The sequence below is a fragment of the Bubalus kerabau genome, chromosome X (assembly GCF_029407905.1).
Source record: "Bubalus kerabau isolate K-KA32 ecotype Philippines breed swamp buffalo chromosome X, PCC_UOA_SB_1v2, whole genome shotgun sequence".
Taxonomy (NCBI): Eukaryota; Metazoa; Chordata; class Mammalia; order Artiodactyla; family Bovidae; genus Bubalus; species Bubalus kerabau.
The window spans coordinates 67,013,242-67,032,270 of NC_073647.1; the positions used below are offsets into that span (position 1 = coordinate 67,013,242).

The 19,029-nt window shown below is 42.8% G+C and overlaps 1 protein-coding gene across 1 annotated transcript; it reads left to right on the top strand.

Annotated features, from left to right (window-relative positions):
• Positions 1 to 9,467: 9,467 nt before the first annotated feature.
• Positions 9,468 to 15,382, top strand: ESX1 (ESX homeobox 1). Its single transcript, XM_055564058.1, has 4 exons — positions 9,468 to 9,647; positions 9,843 to 10,242; positions 11,483 to 11,528; positions 14,907 to 15,382. The coding sequence occupies exons 1-4, from the start codon at positions 9,584 to 9,586 to the stop codon at positions 15,234 to 15,236; spliced, it is 840 nt and encodes a 279-aa protein (XP_055420033.1). The 5' UTR covers positions 9,468 to 9,583; the 3' UTR covers positions 15,237 to 15,382.
• The last annotated feature ends 3,647 nt before the right edge of the window (positions 15,383 to 19,029 follow it).

The window sequence follows — 19,029 nt, forward strand, 5'->3', positions numbered from 1 at the left end:
TGGAGAACAGTGTGGAGATTCCTTAAAAAACTGGAAATAGACCTGCCTTATGATCCAGCAATCCCACTGCTGGGCATACACACTGAGGAAACCAGAAGGGAAAGAGACACGTGTACCCCAATGTTCATCGCAGCACTGTTTATAATAGCCAGGACATGGAAGCAACCTAGATGTCCATCAGCAGATGAATGGATAAGAAAGCGGTGGTACATATACACAATGGAGTATTACTCAGCCATTAAAAAGAATACATTTGAATCAGTTCGAATGAGGTGGATGAAACTGGAGCCTATTATACAGAGTGAAGTAAGCCAAAAAGAAAAACACCGATACAGTATACTAATGCATATATATGGAATTTAGAAAGATGGTAGCAATAACCCTGTGTACGAGACAGCAAAAGAGACACTGATGTATATAGAACAGTCTTATGGACTCTGTGAGAGAGGGAGAGGGTGGGAAGATTTGGGAGAATGGCATTGAAACATGTAAACTATCATGTATGAAACGAGTTGCCAGTCCAGGTTCGATGCACGATACTGGATGCTTGGGGCTGGTGCACTGGGACGACCCAGAGGGATGGAATGGGGAGGGAGGAGGGAGGAGGGTTCAGGATGGGGAACACATGTATACCTGTGGCGGATTCATTTTGATATTTGGCAAAACTAATACAATTATGTAAAGTTTAAAAATAAAATAAAATTTAAAAAAATATATACAAGCAACTCCTACAGCTCAATTCCAGAAAAATAATTGACCCAATCAAAAAATGGGCCAAAGAACTAAACAGACATTTCTCCAAAGAAGACATACAGATGGCTAACAAACACATGAAAAGATGCTCAACATCACTCATTATCAGAGAAATGCAAATCAGAACCACAATGAGGTACCATTTCACGCCAGTCAGAATGGCTGCGATCCAAAAGTCTACGAGCAATAAATGCTGGAGAGGGTGTGGAGAAAAGGGACCCCTCTTACACTGTTGGTGGGGATGCAAACTAGTACAGCCACTATGGAGAACAGTGTGGAGATTCCTTAAAAAACTGGAAATAGAACTGCCATACGACCCAGCAATCCCACTGCTGGGCATACACACCGAGGAAAACAGAATTGAAAGAAACACGTGTACCCCAATGTTCATCGCAGCACTGTTTATTATAGCCAGGACATGGAAGCAACCTAGATGTCCATCAGCAGATGAATGGATAATAAAGCGGTGGTACATATACACAATGGAGTATTACTCAGCCATTAAAAAGAATACATTTGAATCAGTTCGAATGAGGTGGATGAAACTGGAGCCTATTATACAGAGTGAAGTAGGCCAGAAAGAAAAACACCAATACAGTATACTAACGCATATATATGGAATTTAGAAAGATGGTAACAATAACTCTGTATACGAGACAGCAAAAGAGACACTGATGTATAGAACAGTCTATTGGACTCTGTGGGAGAGGGAGAGGGTGGGATGATTTGGGAGAATGGCATTGAAACATGTATAATATCATATATGAAACGAGTTGCCAGCCCAGGTTCGATGCACAATACTGGATGCTTGGGGCTGGTGCACTGGGACGACCCAGTGGGATGGTATGGGGAGGGAGGAGGGAGGAGGGTTCAGGATGGGGAACACATGTATACCTGTGGCAGATTCATTTTGATATATGGCAAAACCAATACAATATTGTAAAGTTAAATAAAATAAATTTTAAAAAAAAGAAAAAATAAAAAAATTTCAATCTCCCAAAGACCCTGCTGAGAGCATAAAAAGACAAGCTACAAACTAAGAGAAAATACTTGCAAATGACATAACTAGTAAAAAAAAAATCTAGAATATATTGATATATAAAGAAATCTCAAAACTCAACAGTAAAAAACAATACACCTAGAAAATATGCAAAAGGCATGCACAGACCTGCAGAGGATAGAGAGATGTCAAATAAGTACATGAAAAGCTGTTCGATATCATCACCCATAAGAGAAAAAGCAAATTTTCTTAATAAGATAGCCACAATGAGGTATCACTGCATACCTATCAGCATGGCTAAGAAAAAAATGTTGGTGAGGATACTAAGACCCTCTATTAAAGATATTGGTAGGGATATAAACTTGTATAGCCACTCCAGAAAATTGTTTGGTAGTTTATTTAATAAAAAAAAAAAAAACCTAAATATACAACTAGCAGAAGATCCAGATATCGAATACTTGGGGATTTCTAGCAATGAAATGAAACTGATGCTCACACAAAAACCTGTACATGAATGTTCATAGCATAAATATATGGAACTTAGAAAGATGGTAATAATGACCCTATATGCGAGACAGCAAAAGAGACACAGATGTAAAAAAATAGACTTTTGAACTCTGGGAGAAGGCGAGGGTGGGATGATTTGAGAGAATAACATTGAAACATGTATATTACCATATGTGAAATAGATTGCCAGTCCAGGTTGATGCATGAGACAGGGCGCTCAGGGCCGGTGCACTGGGATGACCCTGAGGGATGGGATGGGGAAGGAGGTGGGAGGGGGGTTTAGGATGGGGGACACATGTACACCCATGGCTGATTCATGTGCATGGATGGCAAAAACTACTACGATACGTAAAGTAATTAGCCTCCAATTAAAATAAATAAATTAACTTACAAAAAATAAAAAAATTAAAAAAAACCTCTCCAACCCCCATTACTCTCAAGATGAAACCCAAACTCCTAAATATATATTTCAAAGCCCAAGTCTACCTCTATCTCTTACTAGCTGTGCAAACTTGAGCAGGTCAAACTCTCTCACCCTCAGTTTTCTCATTTATTATAAAATGGAAATAATAATGCCATGCTGCTACTGCTAAGTCGCTTCAGTCGTGTCTGACTCTGTGCGACCCCATAGACGGCAGCCCACCAGGCTCCCCTGTCCCTGGGATTCTCCAGGCAAGAACACTGGAGTGGGTTGCCATTTCCTTCTCCAATGCATGAAAGTGAAAAAATAAAGTGAAGTCGCTCAGTCGTGTCTGACTCCTAGCGACCCCATGGACTGCAGCCTACCAGGCTCCTCCGTCCATGGGATTTTCCAGGCAAGAGTACTGGAGTGGGGTGCCATAAGAATATGTAAACTAATGCTCATGAAAGCATTCTTTAAATTAGAAACTTCTAGACACACGCGAGGAACTATTACCACATTTCAATCCTGACTCCCATGTCTCCCCTAGTTCATCTCCAGCCAAACTGAACTATTTCCTGGCCCATAAATATGCTTTTTCTGTGTCATCTTCATTTTGAGCTATCTGCCTAGACTCTCTCTCCAATCTCTGAACTCTACCCACTGAAATTCTTCCCACAACTAATTCATGCCCAAAAATGTACTTGTTATAAAATAGGGGGAAAAAAGAGGAAAAGAATTTACCACTGGGGAAAATGATTAAGAAAACTGGTAATTCAGAATAGTGCTTGAAATCTATTCATTCACTCAATAAATATTTATTGACCATCCAAAACACATCAGGCAGTTTCCTTGACACTGAAATATAAAAGTGTGTATGGTTGGCAATAAATATTGGTAGAATGACTGAATGAGAGAACACATGAATGAATAATAAACTATCATACTCTACAATTTAAAAACTTTAAAGTATAAGAAATAATTATTATATAATGGTAGATAACTAAGATAAAATATCATATAGTTAACTGTAATACAGAACTTGTAAAAAAAATACATAAAAAAAGAAAGTTGTTGTTACCACATATGGATGATAGACAAGGTTATGGGTGAGTTTATATGATTTGATGTCATTTGTGGCTTCTTTATACTTTCCAAATTTATTACAGCAATCAATCATTACTTTTGTAGTTTGAAGGAAAATGGTATTTATTTTTAAAAAGTAAGAAAAGAACTCCCAATCACAGTTCAAGATTCATCTCCAATTTCACATCTTCCATGCATTTCCGGATTTGTACTGGGTGTGAACTCTCCCTCCTTTGAACTTCCACAAGATTGCTTTGCTCCTCTCTTGTGTCACATGTCTTGTTCTGCTTTATATTAAAATCTCATATATTTTCTTTCTCTCCAGGCCTTGCTCACTTCTGTGGCCCCTGTATACATTGACACTGAGTCAGAATACACGACTTGAAATAGCTGAAAGCCAATGGTAACTACCAGACTGTATTTTTCTTTTACTCTAAACTGAGGTCCTTACCTCAGTGGTAAGGAATCCACCTGCCAATGCAGGAGACACAGAATGTTCAATCCCTGCCTCAGAAAGATCCCCTGGAGTAAGAAATGGCAGCCCACTCCAGTATTATTGCCTGGAAAATCCCATGGACAGAGGAGCCTGGGTACAGTCCATGGCATCACAAAGAGTCAGACACGACTGAGCATGGACACACACAAGGTAGATTGAAAAGTACTTTCCTAGATCATAGGAAGGATCAAGATGGTCATGAAAAGTTTCCCTCTGAAGGAGCCCTATGCAGCAGTAGGGAGCAGACCTTTAGAAGCTTGAGCCCAGGATGCCCTAAGTAGTGTAAAGATTCATGCATCAATGCTTGTAGCCATTACCAGCAGTCATTCTGCAAACTTTCTGGGAACACTGACCAAAGAAATTGGGCAGAATTTTTAAGTTAATTTTTATTGGAGTAAAATTGGGCAGAATTTAAAGAAACATCATAGAATATTATTCTTGACTCTTGGTTACAGCAAAAAAGGCCCAGCGTATGGATTGGAATTTCATGTGCAAAGATTCAGTTCCATAGAACAAACCTGAAGGGTATGTGGTGTTTCAAGACAGGATAGGAAATGCAAATATCAATCACTTTAACTGCCACATAAAATTGCAAACAGTAACAGATATCTATCTCCAGGCTGTCTTTCCTTTCCTCCAGTCCTCTCTAAAGGCTAGGACTACATATGCAAATAGCCTCAGAGAGCTTTCCTCTCACTTAGTCAGTATACAGACAGTCTTAAGAGTCTGAAGGAATTACAGAAAACTATGGTTCTTACAAAGGTAGGTATGAAAAACCTCCATATGCCCCTTATATCTACGCTTATTCTTTTTTTTAAGAAGCCAAAGTTTTGGCTTTTGACATGAATGAATAATCTATGTATGATAATTAATAAAAACTGACATCACATTACTGGTGTTTCATTAGAAGCCACCCCACTCTTCCTGTCAGTCTTTTTTGTGGTGGATTATCAGGGATGCTCTATAGAAAATTTTGGTTAAGGACTGAAAATATTTCAAATGCTTAGCTAGAGTCCCCTGTAGGGAGAACTAAGAATTAGAAACCACACAGTGCTATGAATGGGCTCCTGTAGGCCTTAAGGAACCAAAAATCCCTCCACCCCACCCTCACTGCTGGCCACAGCTGGGATAGGTGACCCCCACTTGCAGCAGAAATGTAATCTATGAGTACAAAATGTCCATAATGGTACAGCTTTCTTGACTGCTAGAGTCCTTAAAACCCATCTAGAGATTGATTCAGTTTACAGACAGAATCAAGATTCCTGGTCTTCATTCAAGGATCGTTAGTTCCTTCACAAAGGGAGTGTTGCCTGGCAGGACTCCTCATGAGTGGTTTAACTAGAAATTTGGTTTTCAAGAGTGCATCCCTGTGTAAAACCTACTGAAGCCACATCAGCAAGTCTGCCTTCAGCAAGGAGATGGCAGGCAAGTGTGCCATCTTGGTGTGGTAGTGCCAAAGCCACACCTAGGTCACCTCAAGCTGCTATATGGGGATATCAGATCCATTTTATCCTAGCATTGAGCTTCTGAAGGCTGATGCCTGATGCCTCCTAGTAAGAGAAATAAAATACTGATTCATGCTACAACATGGATGAACTCAACATAATGCTAAGTTAAAGACACAAAAGGCCAATATTATGATTCCATTTATATGAAATGTCCAGTGTAGGTAAATCTATAAAGACAGAAAGTAGATTCATGGTTGCCAAGGGATGGGGAAGGTGGAAATGGGGAGTGAGTGCTTAAGGGGTACAAATTACCTTCTAGAGTGATGAAAATGTTCTGTAACTAGATAGTCATAATGATTGCACAGGATTATGAATGTACTAAATGCCACTGAATTGCACACTTTAAAATGGTTAATACAGTAAATTTTACATGATGTCTATTTTACCACATAAGAAAAAAAAATTCATCTTTTAATTCCATTTCTAGAAATTCTATTTGGTTCTTTCTGATATTTATTTATTAATATATCTTCCTTGTCTTTTTTATATCCTCTCATTTATTTAAACATGTTTCTAAGTTGTTTGCATCTGATAGTAACTTTGGAGATCTACATCTTTAGTTTATTATTTGTGCTGATAGTGGCTTTTTTAAAAACTGTGTGTATGTTTGGCTAGCTTTATCTGTGAGGGTCTTGTTAAAGTCTGAGAAGTAGACTCCTCCAGAAAGGACCAGATTTGCTCCTGCCATATGTCTGGATTTGCCACTAAAAATGAACTGGGCTATGCCGATAGTATTTATTTGAACTCCAAAACCACATGAGGGCAGGCTTGTGATTGCAAACATCAAAGGCCCCTAATAAGAAAGTGAAAAGAAAATTTACACTTTTGGGAAATGGTAGAAAATATTTGCAAATCATAAAGAGTCTAGCAATCAAATATATAAAGAACTCTTCAACTCTACAACAAAATGACAAACACCCAGTTTATACATAGGCAAAAGGCACAAATAGAAATTTCCCCAAGTAAGATATACAATGGCCAGTTAAGCACATGAAAATATACTCAACGTCATTAATCATTAGGAAAATGTAAATCAAAACCATAAGTGATACCACTTCACACCTACTAGGATGGCTGTAATTTTTAAAAACCCTGAAAATAACAAAGGTTGGAGAGGATATGGATAAATTGGAACCCTACCTTGCTGGTAGGAATGTAAAATAGTGCAGCTGCTGTGGAAAACAGCTTGGTGTTCCCTCAAAAAATTAAACATATGACCCAGTTACTCCAGTCCTAAATTTATACCCTCAAAATTGAAAACAGATATTCCAACAAAACTTGTACACAACTGCTCATAACAATCAAAGCAGTGTTATTCATAATCACCAAAAGGTGGAAACAACTCAAATGTCCACCAGATGCAAATGCATAAAGAAAATGTGGTCCATCTGTACAATGGAATACAATTCAATCATAAAAATTGAGGTACTGATACATGGCACAACAGAGATAACTTCAGGTGAAAAAAGTCAGGCACAAATGTTCACAAATTGTATGACTGCATTTGAGTGAAATACACAGAATAGGGAAATCCATAGAAATAGAAAATACATTAGTGTTTAACAGGGGCTCCAGGGAGGGGGACTGGGAAATGACTGTTAACAGGTATGGAGTCTCTTTATGGGATGATGAAAATGTTTTCGAATTTGATAACAGCAATGGTTACACAACACAGTGAATATACTATGACTGAAATGACCGGAGAAGGCAATGGCACCCCACTGCAGTACTCTTGCCTGGAAAATCCCATGGACGGAGGAGCCTGGTAGGCTGCAGTCCATGGGGTCGCTAAGAGTCGGACACGACTGAGCGACTTCACTTTCACTTTTCACTTTCATGCATTGGAGAAGGAAATGGCAACCCACTCCAGTGTTCTTGCCTGGAGAATCCCAGGGACGGGGGAGCCTGGTGGGCTGCCGTCTATGGGGTCACACAGAGTTGGACACGACTGAAGCGACTTAGCAGCAGCAGCAGTAGCAGCAGCGGGAGCTGCTAGTTGCAGGGGCAAGAGGCTTGAGCCAGAGCAGGAGGAGGTAGAGACCCCTGGCACTCAAGATTTTTAAAGACTGCCCAATAGCCTGCTTCTGCAAAATACCTTTCACCCTCCTCCACTCCTCCTGGAATCCCACCATTATTTACTCCTTTGAAATAAGACAGCAAGAACATGTTGAAAAGTACACAAATTCGCTGTAAGCCTGCGGTCAAGTTGCCGGGCTTCCCTGGGGCTCAGTTTTCTTTGTTAAAAAAAAAAAAAAGAGAGAGAGAGAGATAATAATGGTGGTTGTAAAAAAAAAAAAAAAAAAAAGTAAAAGTATGCCCAGTATCGAGCACAGGACTCGTTTTTTAAAGAAGTGATTTTTTTTTTTTTTTTTAGACACGCTAAGCGGCTTGTGGGAATCTTCCCGATCTTACTTCCCCGACCAGGGGTGGAACCTGTGCCTGCTACAGTGGCAGCACGGAGTCAACCACTGGACGGCCAGGGAAGTCCCAGAGAAGTGATTCTTATAACATGAAGGGTGTTAAAACGTCCTGGGACACCTGCAAATACTTCTTGGCCGAAGAACCAGAGTCTTCATTCGTGGCTTGGCCCCTTTTAATTTATTTGACACATCCGTAGGGAAAACAGATCAGTAGTATAATTCTAGATAAATGGAGGGAGAGAAGAGGAGTGGAAATGGTAGCGGGGAATGCCTGCACTTCTGCCAGGTATACAGTACCGCCCCGGAATTAGGCGCGCTTTAGGCGCCTGCAAAGCGGGGTTCCTTAAGGTGCGCAGCAACCTAACACAGCAAATGTTGCCTGCGCCGGGAGCTGGTGGAAGGGGCCCGTGAAGCACAGGCATTCTTGGATACACTAAACACTTGGCAGGCTTTCACACTTGAATTCTGACGTGGGTTCATTACTAAAAATCTGAAGTCATTGGAGCTTTCATAAGAGGTGTGTGGGACATCCTGCAGCTTGCGTCTGAGCACCTGGACTGTGTTGCAAACTCAAACAGTAAACTCCAGCTCCCGAAATGCACGGTGGGATCTGATTTCAAAAACCCCGTGCAAAAAAAACAAAAAAACAAAAAAAACCCACAATGGGCAAACAGCCTCCAAGCTTATCATTTCGTCTTAACCACTAGCCAGATTCTTGGACTTTGCGGATTTTGCGCGCGAATGGAGCAGAATCATATAGTCCCATCCATTCCACCAACTTCTGCTCAGAGCCCAATGCAAGAATAACTTCACCCTACTTTGCTTGGTTTGCTGGGGGTTCCGCGTCGTCCCCACCCCTACCTCTCCACCTTTTCCTCTGGGAAAACAAACGGAGCGGCATTGGTGAATTGCACGAGGGTTGGGCGGACGAAGCCGAAGTTTTATCCACCCCACCCCTGACCCCAAATGGCTGTCGCAATCCAGCACAGCCCCTTCCTCCAACCGGACATTTCGTCCAAGTTGGAAGCAGTCGATTAAACTACAAGTTGGAGTCACGGTTCCCCGAACAAGAGTATCCACTACCAGCACCACTCTCACGTGCACTCGCCCTAGTTTACTTCCACGCCCTGGCCCCAACGGCAGACCCATGGGGCCCCGCCTACCCCCACGAGAGGCAACGTGAAACCTACTAGGGGGGCGTCTATCTGACTCCAGCGGGTACATTTTGAACTCGCGGAAGGCAACAAAACCGCTATATAAGGCGCGCAAGCCCCAGTATCTGCGCCAGAAGAGGTCCCGGCGCCAGAAGAGCACAGCTCGAGACCGCTGGTCCCAGCTCGAGCCCAGATCCTCGGATCGCCTCACACCCAGCGCAGAGTCTGCAGAAGCACAGTCTTTCATCGACAGCAAAGCATGGACAGCAGCCGCTTTGACATAGGATTCCACAACTTGGGAATCGACGAGGACGAACTGAATGGTTAGTGCCTAGACGGCGATGGCAGGTGCTTCGGCAAATCCCAGAAAAGGAAGTTTCCCTGGGAAGGGCAGGTGGACGGGATACTGCATAGCAGCTCCTCCTCCAACACGGCCCCGGCCCCCTCCAGCCCGCGCACCGTGGGCTCCAAGACTCCCTGCCCCAGTCTCTCTCCCTTTTGCTTTCCTCTTTTTCCAGATGTGGAGCCTACCCTGATCTCAGAGGTTTTAAACGGAGAGGAAGATGAAACTCGGTCCTCACCTGAGCCCGGAGAAGCAGCTGCAGCCGCAGCCGCAAACTACTTTGGCGAGGCCGACTCCAACCTCCTGGACGACGAAAACCACGAGGGCGACGAAAACCGCGAGGGCGACGAAAACCGTGACGGCGACGGAAACCGTGAGGGCGATGAAAACCGTGAGGGCAACGGCGGCGATATTGAGCCCCCGCCGCAGCAGGAGGAGCCGGGCCCCCTGGCCATCCAGGGGCCCCAGAATGCGGCAGTAAAGCCGCGCCGCTGCCGTACCGTTTTCACCCAGTTGCAGCTGCTGGAGCTGGAACGAGTTTTCCGCCACGTTCAGTACCCCGACGTGTTTGCACGGTAAGTGGCTGGCTCCGGAGACGCCCAGTTCTTCGCTGGCCCGCGCGCCTTCCAGGCCGCCTTAGGTTCTTTTCCAGGACCCTTCCCCCTCCTCTCCCGGGCCAAAAGCCACTTTGGAGGCTCGAGGGCGCCGGGTCTGCCCTAGCTCGTGGAGGTTGGACCAAACCCTGCAGAGCTTGCAGGGGTGCAAGAGAGGGGCGGGACTAGGGTGGAACAAGTAAAGCAGGGCAGATTAATATTGATTTAATTTAAAATCTTGGTAATTCGCTCATCGTGGGGTTTTGCATGCATTTTTTTTTTTCTGGCTTTCATCATTTCTTTTTTTTTTTTTTTAAACTTTACATAATTGTATTAGTTTTGCCAAATATCAAAATGAATCCGCCACAGGTATACATGTGTTCCCCATCCTGCATTTTTATATTTTAAATATTGCAGTAAAACTTTATCGTGATTACTCCGCTTTTTCCACGCCATTTAAATTTTGTGCACGAGGAGAGCGCCTCCTAGCGCTCACCCTGGTCTCTCGGCCCTGCCACGTGCAGCGCGGTTTCCAGTCTTTGACCGTTAAAAAGCCCGGGCCAGAGCCCCCTAGAGTACGAAGTGGTTGTTGCTGAGTCGTGTTGGACTCGGCGACCCCGTGGGGTGTAGCCCGCCAGGCTCCTCTGTCCGTGGGATTCTCCAGGCAAGAATGCTGGAGTGGGTTACCATTTCCTTCTCCATAGAGTACGAAGGGGAAGGCCTATTCTGTCCCGATAGGAATGGGGGCATCAGGACGAATCAGTGTGAGGTTTATGGGCGCCCTTTCTGGTTCCATTGTATACGTCCTTCACCCTTGATTGCTTGGCTGATATGGCTTGAAGTTTCTCCATGAGAGTTCACCACTCCCTTTTACAGTAAACAGAAATACTTGGGTTTAAAACACCAATTTTTTGCGCGGGAAGGGGGGGATTGTCATTTTAGTTATTTTTACGGAGGGATCTCCATAAAAGTGAAAAGATTTTCAAGTTACTTCTCTGCTGTTGCACAAATGGAAAAATTAATTGAGTCATATTGAAGTAACAGGCACATTACCAGGAATTTTAATATGTATTCCCTTTTTATATTTTAATTAATGGGTGAGTTGTCCACAGGAAGACCCTAAGTAAACCATAAACCGTATTACAGAAAATTTTAATTTACAGAAATGTGATATATTTTATCCACAATTCCAAATACTGAATTTGCACTTTTCCCCCATCAGAGAGGACATTGCAAGACGTCTGAATCTGGCTGAAAGAAGAGTGCAGGTTAGTAAATCTTAATTTTAAGATTGGCCGGGCAGCCATTCTAAAACATGCTTTACGTTTTGTCCTGAAAACTCTCAATTTGGTGTGCTTTGTTGTCTTTTCCATACAAACACACACAGGGAAAAAAGTAGAACACAGACCTCTCTCCTCTCTAACACACACACACACACACACACACACACACACACACACACACACACAGGTTTTTTTCCAGTAAATAAAGTTCATCTTCTAACACTGGCATCCTTTAGGGAGGCTGTTAGTATTCCCTAAAGGAATATTTCTATGTGACTCTACTGGGGCTCAGTCTCACATGGGAAGCATTCACTTTAATACTCTGAAAAGCTAGGTTATAAGAAAGATCAACTGTACTCAGTTATTTAAAATACTTAAAACCCGGGCATAAGATCTTAGCTAAAGGAGTGAACTTATAAATATTAGACATTGGTGTGAGGGAGTAATTCAAACACAGAGCATAGTACATGAGTAACTAACATATGTTTAGTTAAACTGAAACTGTCAAGGGGGTGGCTTAAAGTTCCAAATCCCAGTGCCTAATTGTCTTGCTGCTGTTTTTTAAGTGTTTTTGCAAAGTAGTGTAGAGGTGGCAGTCTTAAATTCTAGTTGGTTTTTTTTTGGAAGACTTTGATGTCAGCCTGAAAACATTGCTAAAATATTGCAGTTATGGTAGTAATGGGGAAAAGTTTGCAAGCTTTGGAAAATCATCCTTAAAAATGAAGGAGTAGAAGCTCAGCTAGATTTATTACTGTGCACGAGAGTAAGTACCTATCTCAATTATTCTTTTTCTTTTCCAATATAAAGTTTGCTGAATGTACAAGAAGAGGTTATCACTTAGGGTATAGAATTTTTTAGGGGGTGGGGAGGCTCTGTCAGGCAATTACCTAGAAACAAAGATTGTCTTGGTTTGATCTGAAATGTAAAACTTGAAGCTATTCTTGAACTAACATGGAAAAATAAAATGGCTATTGTTTCAAAAAAATGATAGAACTATATTGTTGACAAGATATGAATTAAGTTTATTTTCTACAAACTGTTATTGATGAAGACATGGATAATACATTCATGTTTCTGAAAAGTAATCTGTACATGGCGGGAGGGAATAATAAATATTATTTCTAACCAGGAAAAAAAAATGAATCCAAAAAAGAGAAAGAATAATTTTGAATAAAGTTTCCCTGACCTAAGAAGGGGTAAAAGGTTAGAGAAGAGTCAAATTCAACTTTATGAAACTAATAATGCATAAGTGAATATTCCCTTGAATTTTTAACATCTAAGATTTTGTTGATCATTTTTGCTGATATTGTTTTAAAAAGGTGGATTTTATGAGTGTGATCTCATTTCAGGCCAAATTCTCACCTGTGTTAATTTAAAGTACTTTTTTCATTTATTCAGGCAGTGATTACAAATATGTAGATCATGAAGTCAAAAGGTGACTATTTCAGTCACTTTTAGTAAAGTATAGATAACCATAGTTATATCAAAGAAATATTTGTTTGCCCCCCTCAAAAATATATATGGATATATATATATACATATGGATGCTGTTGCTGCTGCTACTGCTAAGTCGCTTCAGTCATGTCCAACTCTGTACAACCCCATAAACGGCAGCCCACCAGGCTCCCCCGTCCCTGGGATTCTCCAGGCAAGAACACTGGAGTGGGTTGCCATTTCCTTCTCCAGTGCATGAAAGTGAAAAGTTAAAGTGAAGTCACTCAGTCGTGTCGGACACTTAGCGACCCCATGGACTGCAGCCCACCAGGCTCCTCCATCCATGGGACTCTCCAGGCAAGAGTGCTGGAGTGGGGTGCCATTGCCTTCTCCGAATGAGACATGACTTAGCCATTAAACAACAACATACGTGAGCACAGTGATGGAAATACACTGTGCATCTGTCAGTGGTGTGCAGAAAAGCAGACCACCGGATGCTGGCATCCTAATGCCACGGGCTGGACCAACAGTCAGGCCTGGTCTCAAAACGAATCTGACAGACAAGGTAAGCCCAGAGGAAAAGTTTGCTGAATTGTTTTTCCTCATCCTTCGGTTTACATAGTCCTCTCAATGGATTTCTGAAGGGAACATGAGCCAGAAAACACAAGTAAGGAAAAATATAATGTTCTTGTATATTTCCAAATACTGCAGCATGATTTCCCCCAAACGTAATAGATGCTTCCCCTACCCATCTTGTGCAAGTATGACAGATCTGTTTTATGAAACCAGTATTGAGAATATGGACCTAATATTGGCCCATACTAAAATTTGCCATCCATGAGATTTTGGCTATGTTTAGGGAGATTAGACCCCAGGTACATTTGAATCCCTCCAGAATGAGTTTTATTACAGTGGCCTTCTTCAGACTATATTTGCATGTAGTAGAAGGACACCTAATCCTAAAATGGGAGAGAGAAAAGACAGCTTAAAACTTGCAGTTTGGGAAGGTCCAAAATAATTAAATACAGGGTAAACCCCATCACTTGCTATGCTAATAGAAAAGTAAAGTCTAATTGATAGCTTGTTTGTTTGTTAATGATTGGTAAGCATTTAGAGAGGAGCCTCTTTTGTGACTCTTGTCCCCACAGGACTGGACATGATTGGACCTTCCTGCCTTAGGGATGAGTGATAGGATTGGGGTCTCCTGGTTAAGGAGTAGAGCTGGCAGGACCTTGGGTACCCTAACACTGTGGGTAAACAGTGGCTCTTGTCTGGCATCCTGAAACTGAAGCTAGAACCAAATAAGCTGCCCTTTTCCTGAACCCAGGAAGGTTTGGAGGGTAGGGCAGATTGGAGCATGCAAAATTGACAGTGATGACAACAGGGTACTCAGTATCTTATCTGGAGAAAAGGATTTGGGGTTTAGTGAATTTTGGTTTAGTTAAGCTAAAATTTCCTTAACACTAACAGCTAAAATATCAAGTCAGTGACCAGGACTTCAGCAACTCTCGTGTTGCTGAAGCAACAAGTAAGACAAGCCACAAAGTCCCTGGGCCTCCCATGATCGAGCCTCCATTGACATAGCATCTGCTCCCAGGCATGGACATTAACAGCAGGGACCCGGTGCAATTCATCAATTAGGCCTGCATGTAAGACTTGAAAAAAATTCATTAAGGAATGTTAAAAATGACATTTAAAATGTTAAAAATGACAATTCAATGTGCCAAAGTCTGGACTAGGCTTGGCTCACTAAGGATTAACTGAGGGACGTGAGCTGTTTACTTTCCTAACAGAGTTTAGCAATAAGGAAATAGCTTCTGCTGCGGCAGTGTAAAATCTCAATGGCAGATTTGCATGGTGGGTGTTTTCTAGTATGACATTAACTGTTCAGTATACTAAAGCCATCTCTTTTTTTCCCTCTGGTTGAAGGTTTGGTTTCAAAACCGAAGGGCCAAATGGAGAAGATACCAGAGGGCATTGATGTTTAGAAATCTGCACCCTGCTGCCTTGGGCCACCCTATGGGGGTATTCTTTAATGGGCCCTATCATGTATTCCAGCCTGGATGGAGATATGTTCCTGCAGTGCCACGTCCAGGCCTGCCCCCTAGGGTATTCCCACCACCTGTGATGCCCGTACCTCTGCCACCCGGGCCATGGAGGATGCGTTTCCCACAGCCGGTGCCTATGCCTCACTATGCTATGGGCCCTGTAGGTGTGGCATGGGCCCCTGCCCGTCATTTTGCAGGCCCCCGTTTCTGAATATGTTATTCATACAGTTTTCCACAGGGTGTTTCTGCTACATATACGTTGTGCACAAAAAATAAGAAACCTGTTAAATGTGTAAAATGAGTGCCAGTTGTTTTGGGAGGGCATATGACGTTTCCAATAAAGAGATAAATTAGGAATATATCGATTGTGTCAAATGGGCTAAGTGGGTGTGTGTATGGGAATTGCTGCTGCTGCTGCTAAGTCACTTCAGTCGTGTCCGAGTCTGTGTGACCCCAGAGAAGGCAGCCCACCAGGCTCCCCCGTCCCTGGGATTCTCCAGGCAAGAACACTGGAGTGGGTTGCCATTTCCTTCTCCAATGCATGAAAGTGAAAAGTGAAAGTGAAGTCGCTCAGTTGTGTCCGACTCTTGACAATGCAATTCAAACAGAAGGTTAAAGATGCTTCCTTCCATAATGTAATGGGTCTAAGTCACTATAATAGGTTATGCACATCAGAGTCCTTCCAGTGCCTGTAGCGGGTTTACACTGACCCAGTGTTCTCCCCCCAACCCCATCCATACCCTTCCCCTTTGGGAGTGTGTACATATGCAGGATGGGAAGGTATGAGCCGTTAGTGAGGTACAGTGTGTTTTCAGGTGGGGACATCTTCTATTCAAGGAGCTCAATAGCCATGGACAGAGGAGCCTGGCAGGCTACAGTGCATGGAGTCACAGAGTAAGACATTCTGTGTATTCTTGCCATTCTTGCGCCTTATCTAGCGGTTTTGTTGCCTTCCGCGAGTTCAAAATGTACCCGCTGGAGTCAGATAGACGGCCCCCTAGTAGGTTTCACGTTGCCTCTCGTGGGGGTAGGTGGGGCCCCATGGGTCTGCCGTTGGAACCAGGGCGTGGAAGTAAACTAGGGCGAGTGCACGTGAGAGTGGTGCTGGTAGTGGATACTCTTGTTCGGGGAACCGTGACTCCAACTTGTAGTTTAATCGACTGCTTCCAACTTGGACGAAATGTCCGGTTGGAGGAAGGGGCTGTGCTGGATTGCGACAGCCATTTGGGGTCAGGGGTGGGGTGGATAAAACTTCGGCTTCGTCCGCCCAACCCTCGTGCAATTCACCAATGCCGCTCCGTTTGTTTTCCCAGAGGAAAAGGTGGAGAGGTAGGGGTGGGGACGACGCGGAACCCCCAGCAAACCAAGCAAAGTAGGGTGAAGTTATTCTTGCATTGGGCTCTGAGCAGAAGTTGGTGGAATGGATGGGACTATATGATTCTGCTCCATTCGCGCGCAAAATCCGCAAAGTCCAAGAATCTGGCTAGTGGTTAAGACGAAATGATAAGCTTGGAGGCTGTTTGCCCATTGTGGGTTTTTTTTGTTTTTTTGTTTTTTTTGCACGGGGTTTTTGAAATCAGATCCCACCGTGCATTTCGGGAGCTGGAGTTTACTGTTTGAGTTTGCAACACAGTCCAGGTGCTCAGACGCAAGCTGCAGGATGTCCCACACACCTCTTATGAAAGCTCCAATGACTTCAGATTTTTAGTAATGAACCCACGTCAGAATTCAAGTGTGAAAGCCTGCCAAGTGTTTAGTGTATCCAAGAATGCCTGTGCTTCACGGGCCCCTTCCACCAGCTCCCGGCGCAGGCAACATTTGCTGTGTTAGGTTGCTGCGCACCTTAAGGAACCCCGCTTTGCAGGCGCCTAAAGCGCGCCTAATTCCGGGGCGGTACTGTATACCTGGCAGAAGTGCAGGCATTCCCCGCTACCATTTCCACTCCTCTTCTCTCCCTCCATTTATCTAGAATTATACTACTGATCTGTTTTCCCTACGGATGTGTCAAATAAATTAAAAGGGGCCAAGCCACGAATGAAGACTCTGGTTCTTCGGCCAAGAAGTATTTGCAGGTGTCCCAGGACGTTTTAACACCCTTCATGTTATAAGAATCACTTCTCTGGGACTTCCCTGGCCGTCCAGTGGTTGACTCCGTGCTGCCACTGTAGCAGGCACAGGTTCCACCCCTGGTCGGGGAAGTAAGATCGGGAAGATTCCCACAAGCCGCTTAGCGTGTCTAAAAAAAAAAAAAAATGACTTCTTTAAAAAACGAGTCCCGTGATAATCACACCATCGTGATTATCTGGGTCGTGAAGATCTTTTTTGTACAGTTCTTCTGTGTATTCTTGCCATCTCTTCTTAATATCTTCTGCTTCTGTTAGGTCCATACCATTTCTGTCCTTTATCGAGCCCATCTTTGCATGAAATATTCCTTTGGTATCTCTGATTTTCTTGAAGAGATCCCTAGTCTTTCCCATTCTGTTGTTTTCCTCTATTTCTTTGCATTGATCGCTGAAGAAGGCTTTCTTATCTCTTCTTGCTATTCTTTGGAACTCTGCATTCAGATGTTTATATCTTTCCTTTTCTCCTTTCCTTTTCGCTTCTCTTCTTTTCACAGATATTTGTAAGGCCTCCCCAGACAGCCATTTTGCTTTTTTGCATTTCTTTTCCATGGGGATGGTCTTGATCCCTGTCTCCTGTACAATGTCACTAACCTCATTCCATAGTTCATCAGGCACTCTACCTATCAGATCTAGGCCCTTAAATCTGTTTCTCACTTCCACTGTATAATCATAAGGGATTTGATTTAGGTCATACCTGAATGGTCTAGTGGTTTTCCCTACTTTCTTCAATTTCAGTCTGAATTTGGCAATAAGGAGTTCTGAGCCACAGTCAGCTCCTGGTCTTGTTTTTGCTGACTGTATAGAGCTTCTCCATCTTTGGCTGCAAAGAATATAATCAATCTGATTTCGGTGTTGACCATCTGGTGATGTCCATATATAGTCTTCTCTTGTGTTGTTGGAAGAGGGTGTTTGTTATGACCAGTGCATTTTCTTGGCAAAACTCTATTAGTCTTTGCCCTGCTTCATTCCTTATTCCAAGGCCAAATTTGCCTGTTACTCCAGGTGTTTCTTGACTTGTCCAATACTTTTCATTCCTTTCTTCCTTCCCTTCACACATACAGATACCAAACATCAGTAAAGGGTTGTATCAAATGTGAGACTCCTGCAGCAAGGAGGTCATCGCTACTGTAGGGGCCCAGCCCCTGTTCGGAGTGAGGGACATCCAGGATGTGACAGTGCATGCCCATTGCCATCTTCACCCAATGATTTTGAAACAACCATCTTCATTTCTCATTTTTGCCCCCTTTCCTTCTTGTTAAACAACAGGTTCCTCAATGCTTTAAGTCCTCTTGGAACTACAGGGTCCGTAAAAATCAAAGCTCCAGGACCCCATACAGCCTTGCCATCCCAAGACTCAAATAGTACCCAGGGTACAAATCCTACAGTTCACTCTCAGATCCAGTCTGACAAACAGACAGGACATTTTTTCATCTCAGTCTGCCTGGAAGAAGCAAAAAAGTAAATACCTATTACCATAAGCAGAGGTCTTCAAAAGACAAATATACTATTTTAAAAAACATATGTATTTCTTCCAGGTGCCAGATGATTTAAAGAAGAATGGTGGGATGGGGGCAGAGGAATATGCAAAATGTTTCTGGGTATGATAGGTTCCCCTCAGTCTAGGTTTTAAAAAGGAGAGGTCTTTTAAAATAATCTCACAAAGAACATCCTCTTAAGTGCATTTCAAAAATCTCCAAAGCATAGATCAGAAATTACTTATCCTAATATAAGAAAGGGGCTTCCCTGGTAGCTCAGACTGTAAAGAATCCACTTGCAATGAAATTATTTTTGATGTATTAAAAATTATTAGAAATTGACTATGGGCTAATCATTTCATTTACCTGAGACAGATGGTATGTAAAGACCTGTAAAGGTGGCAGC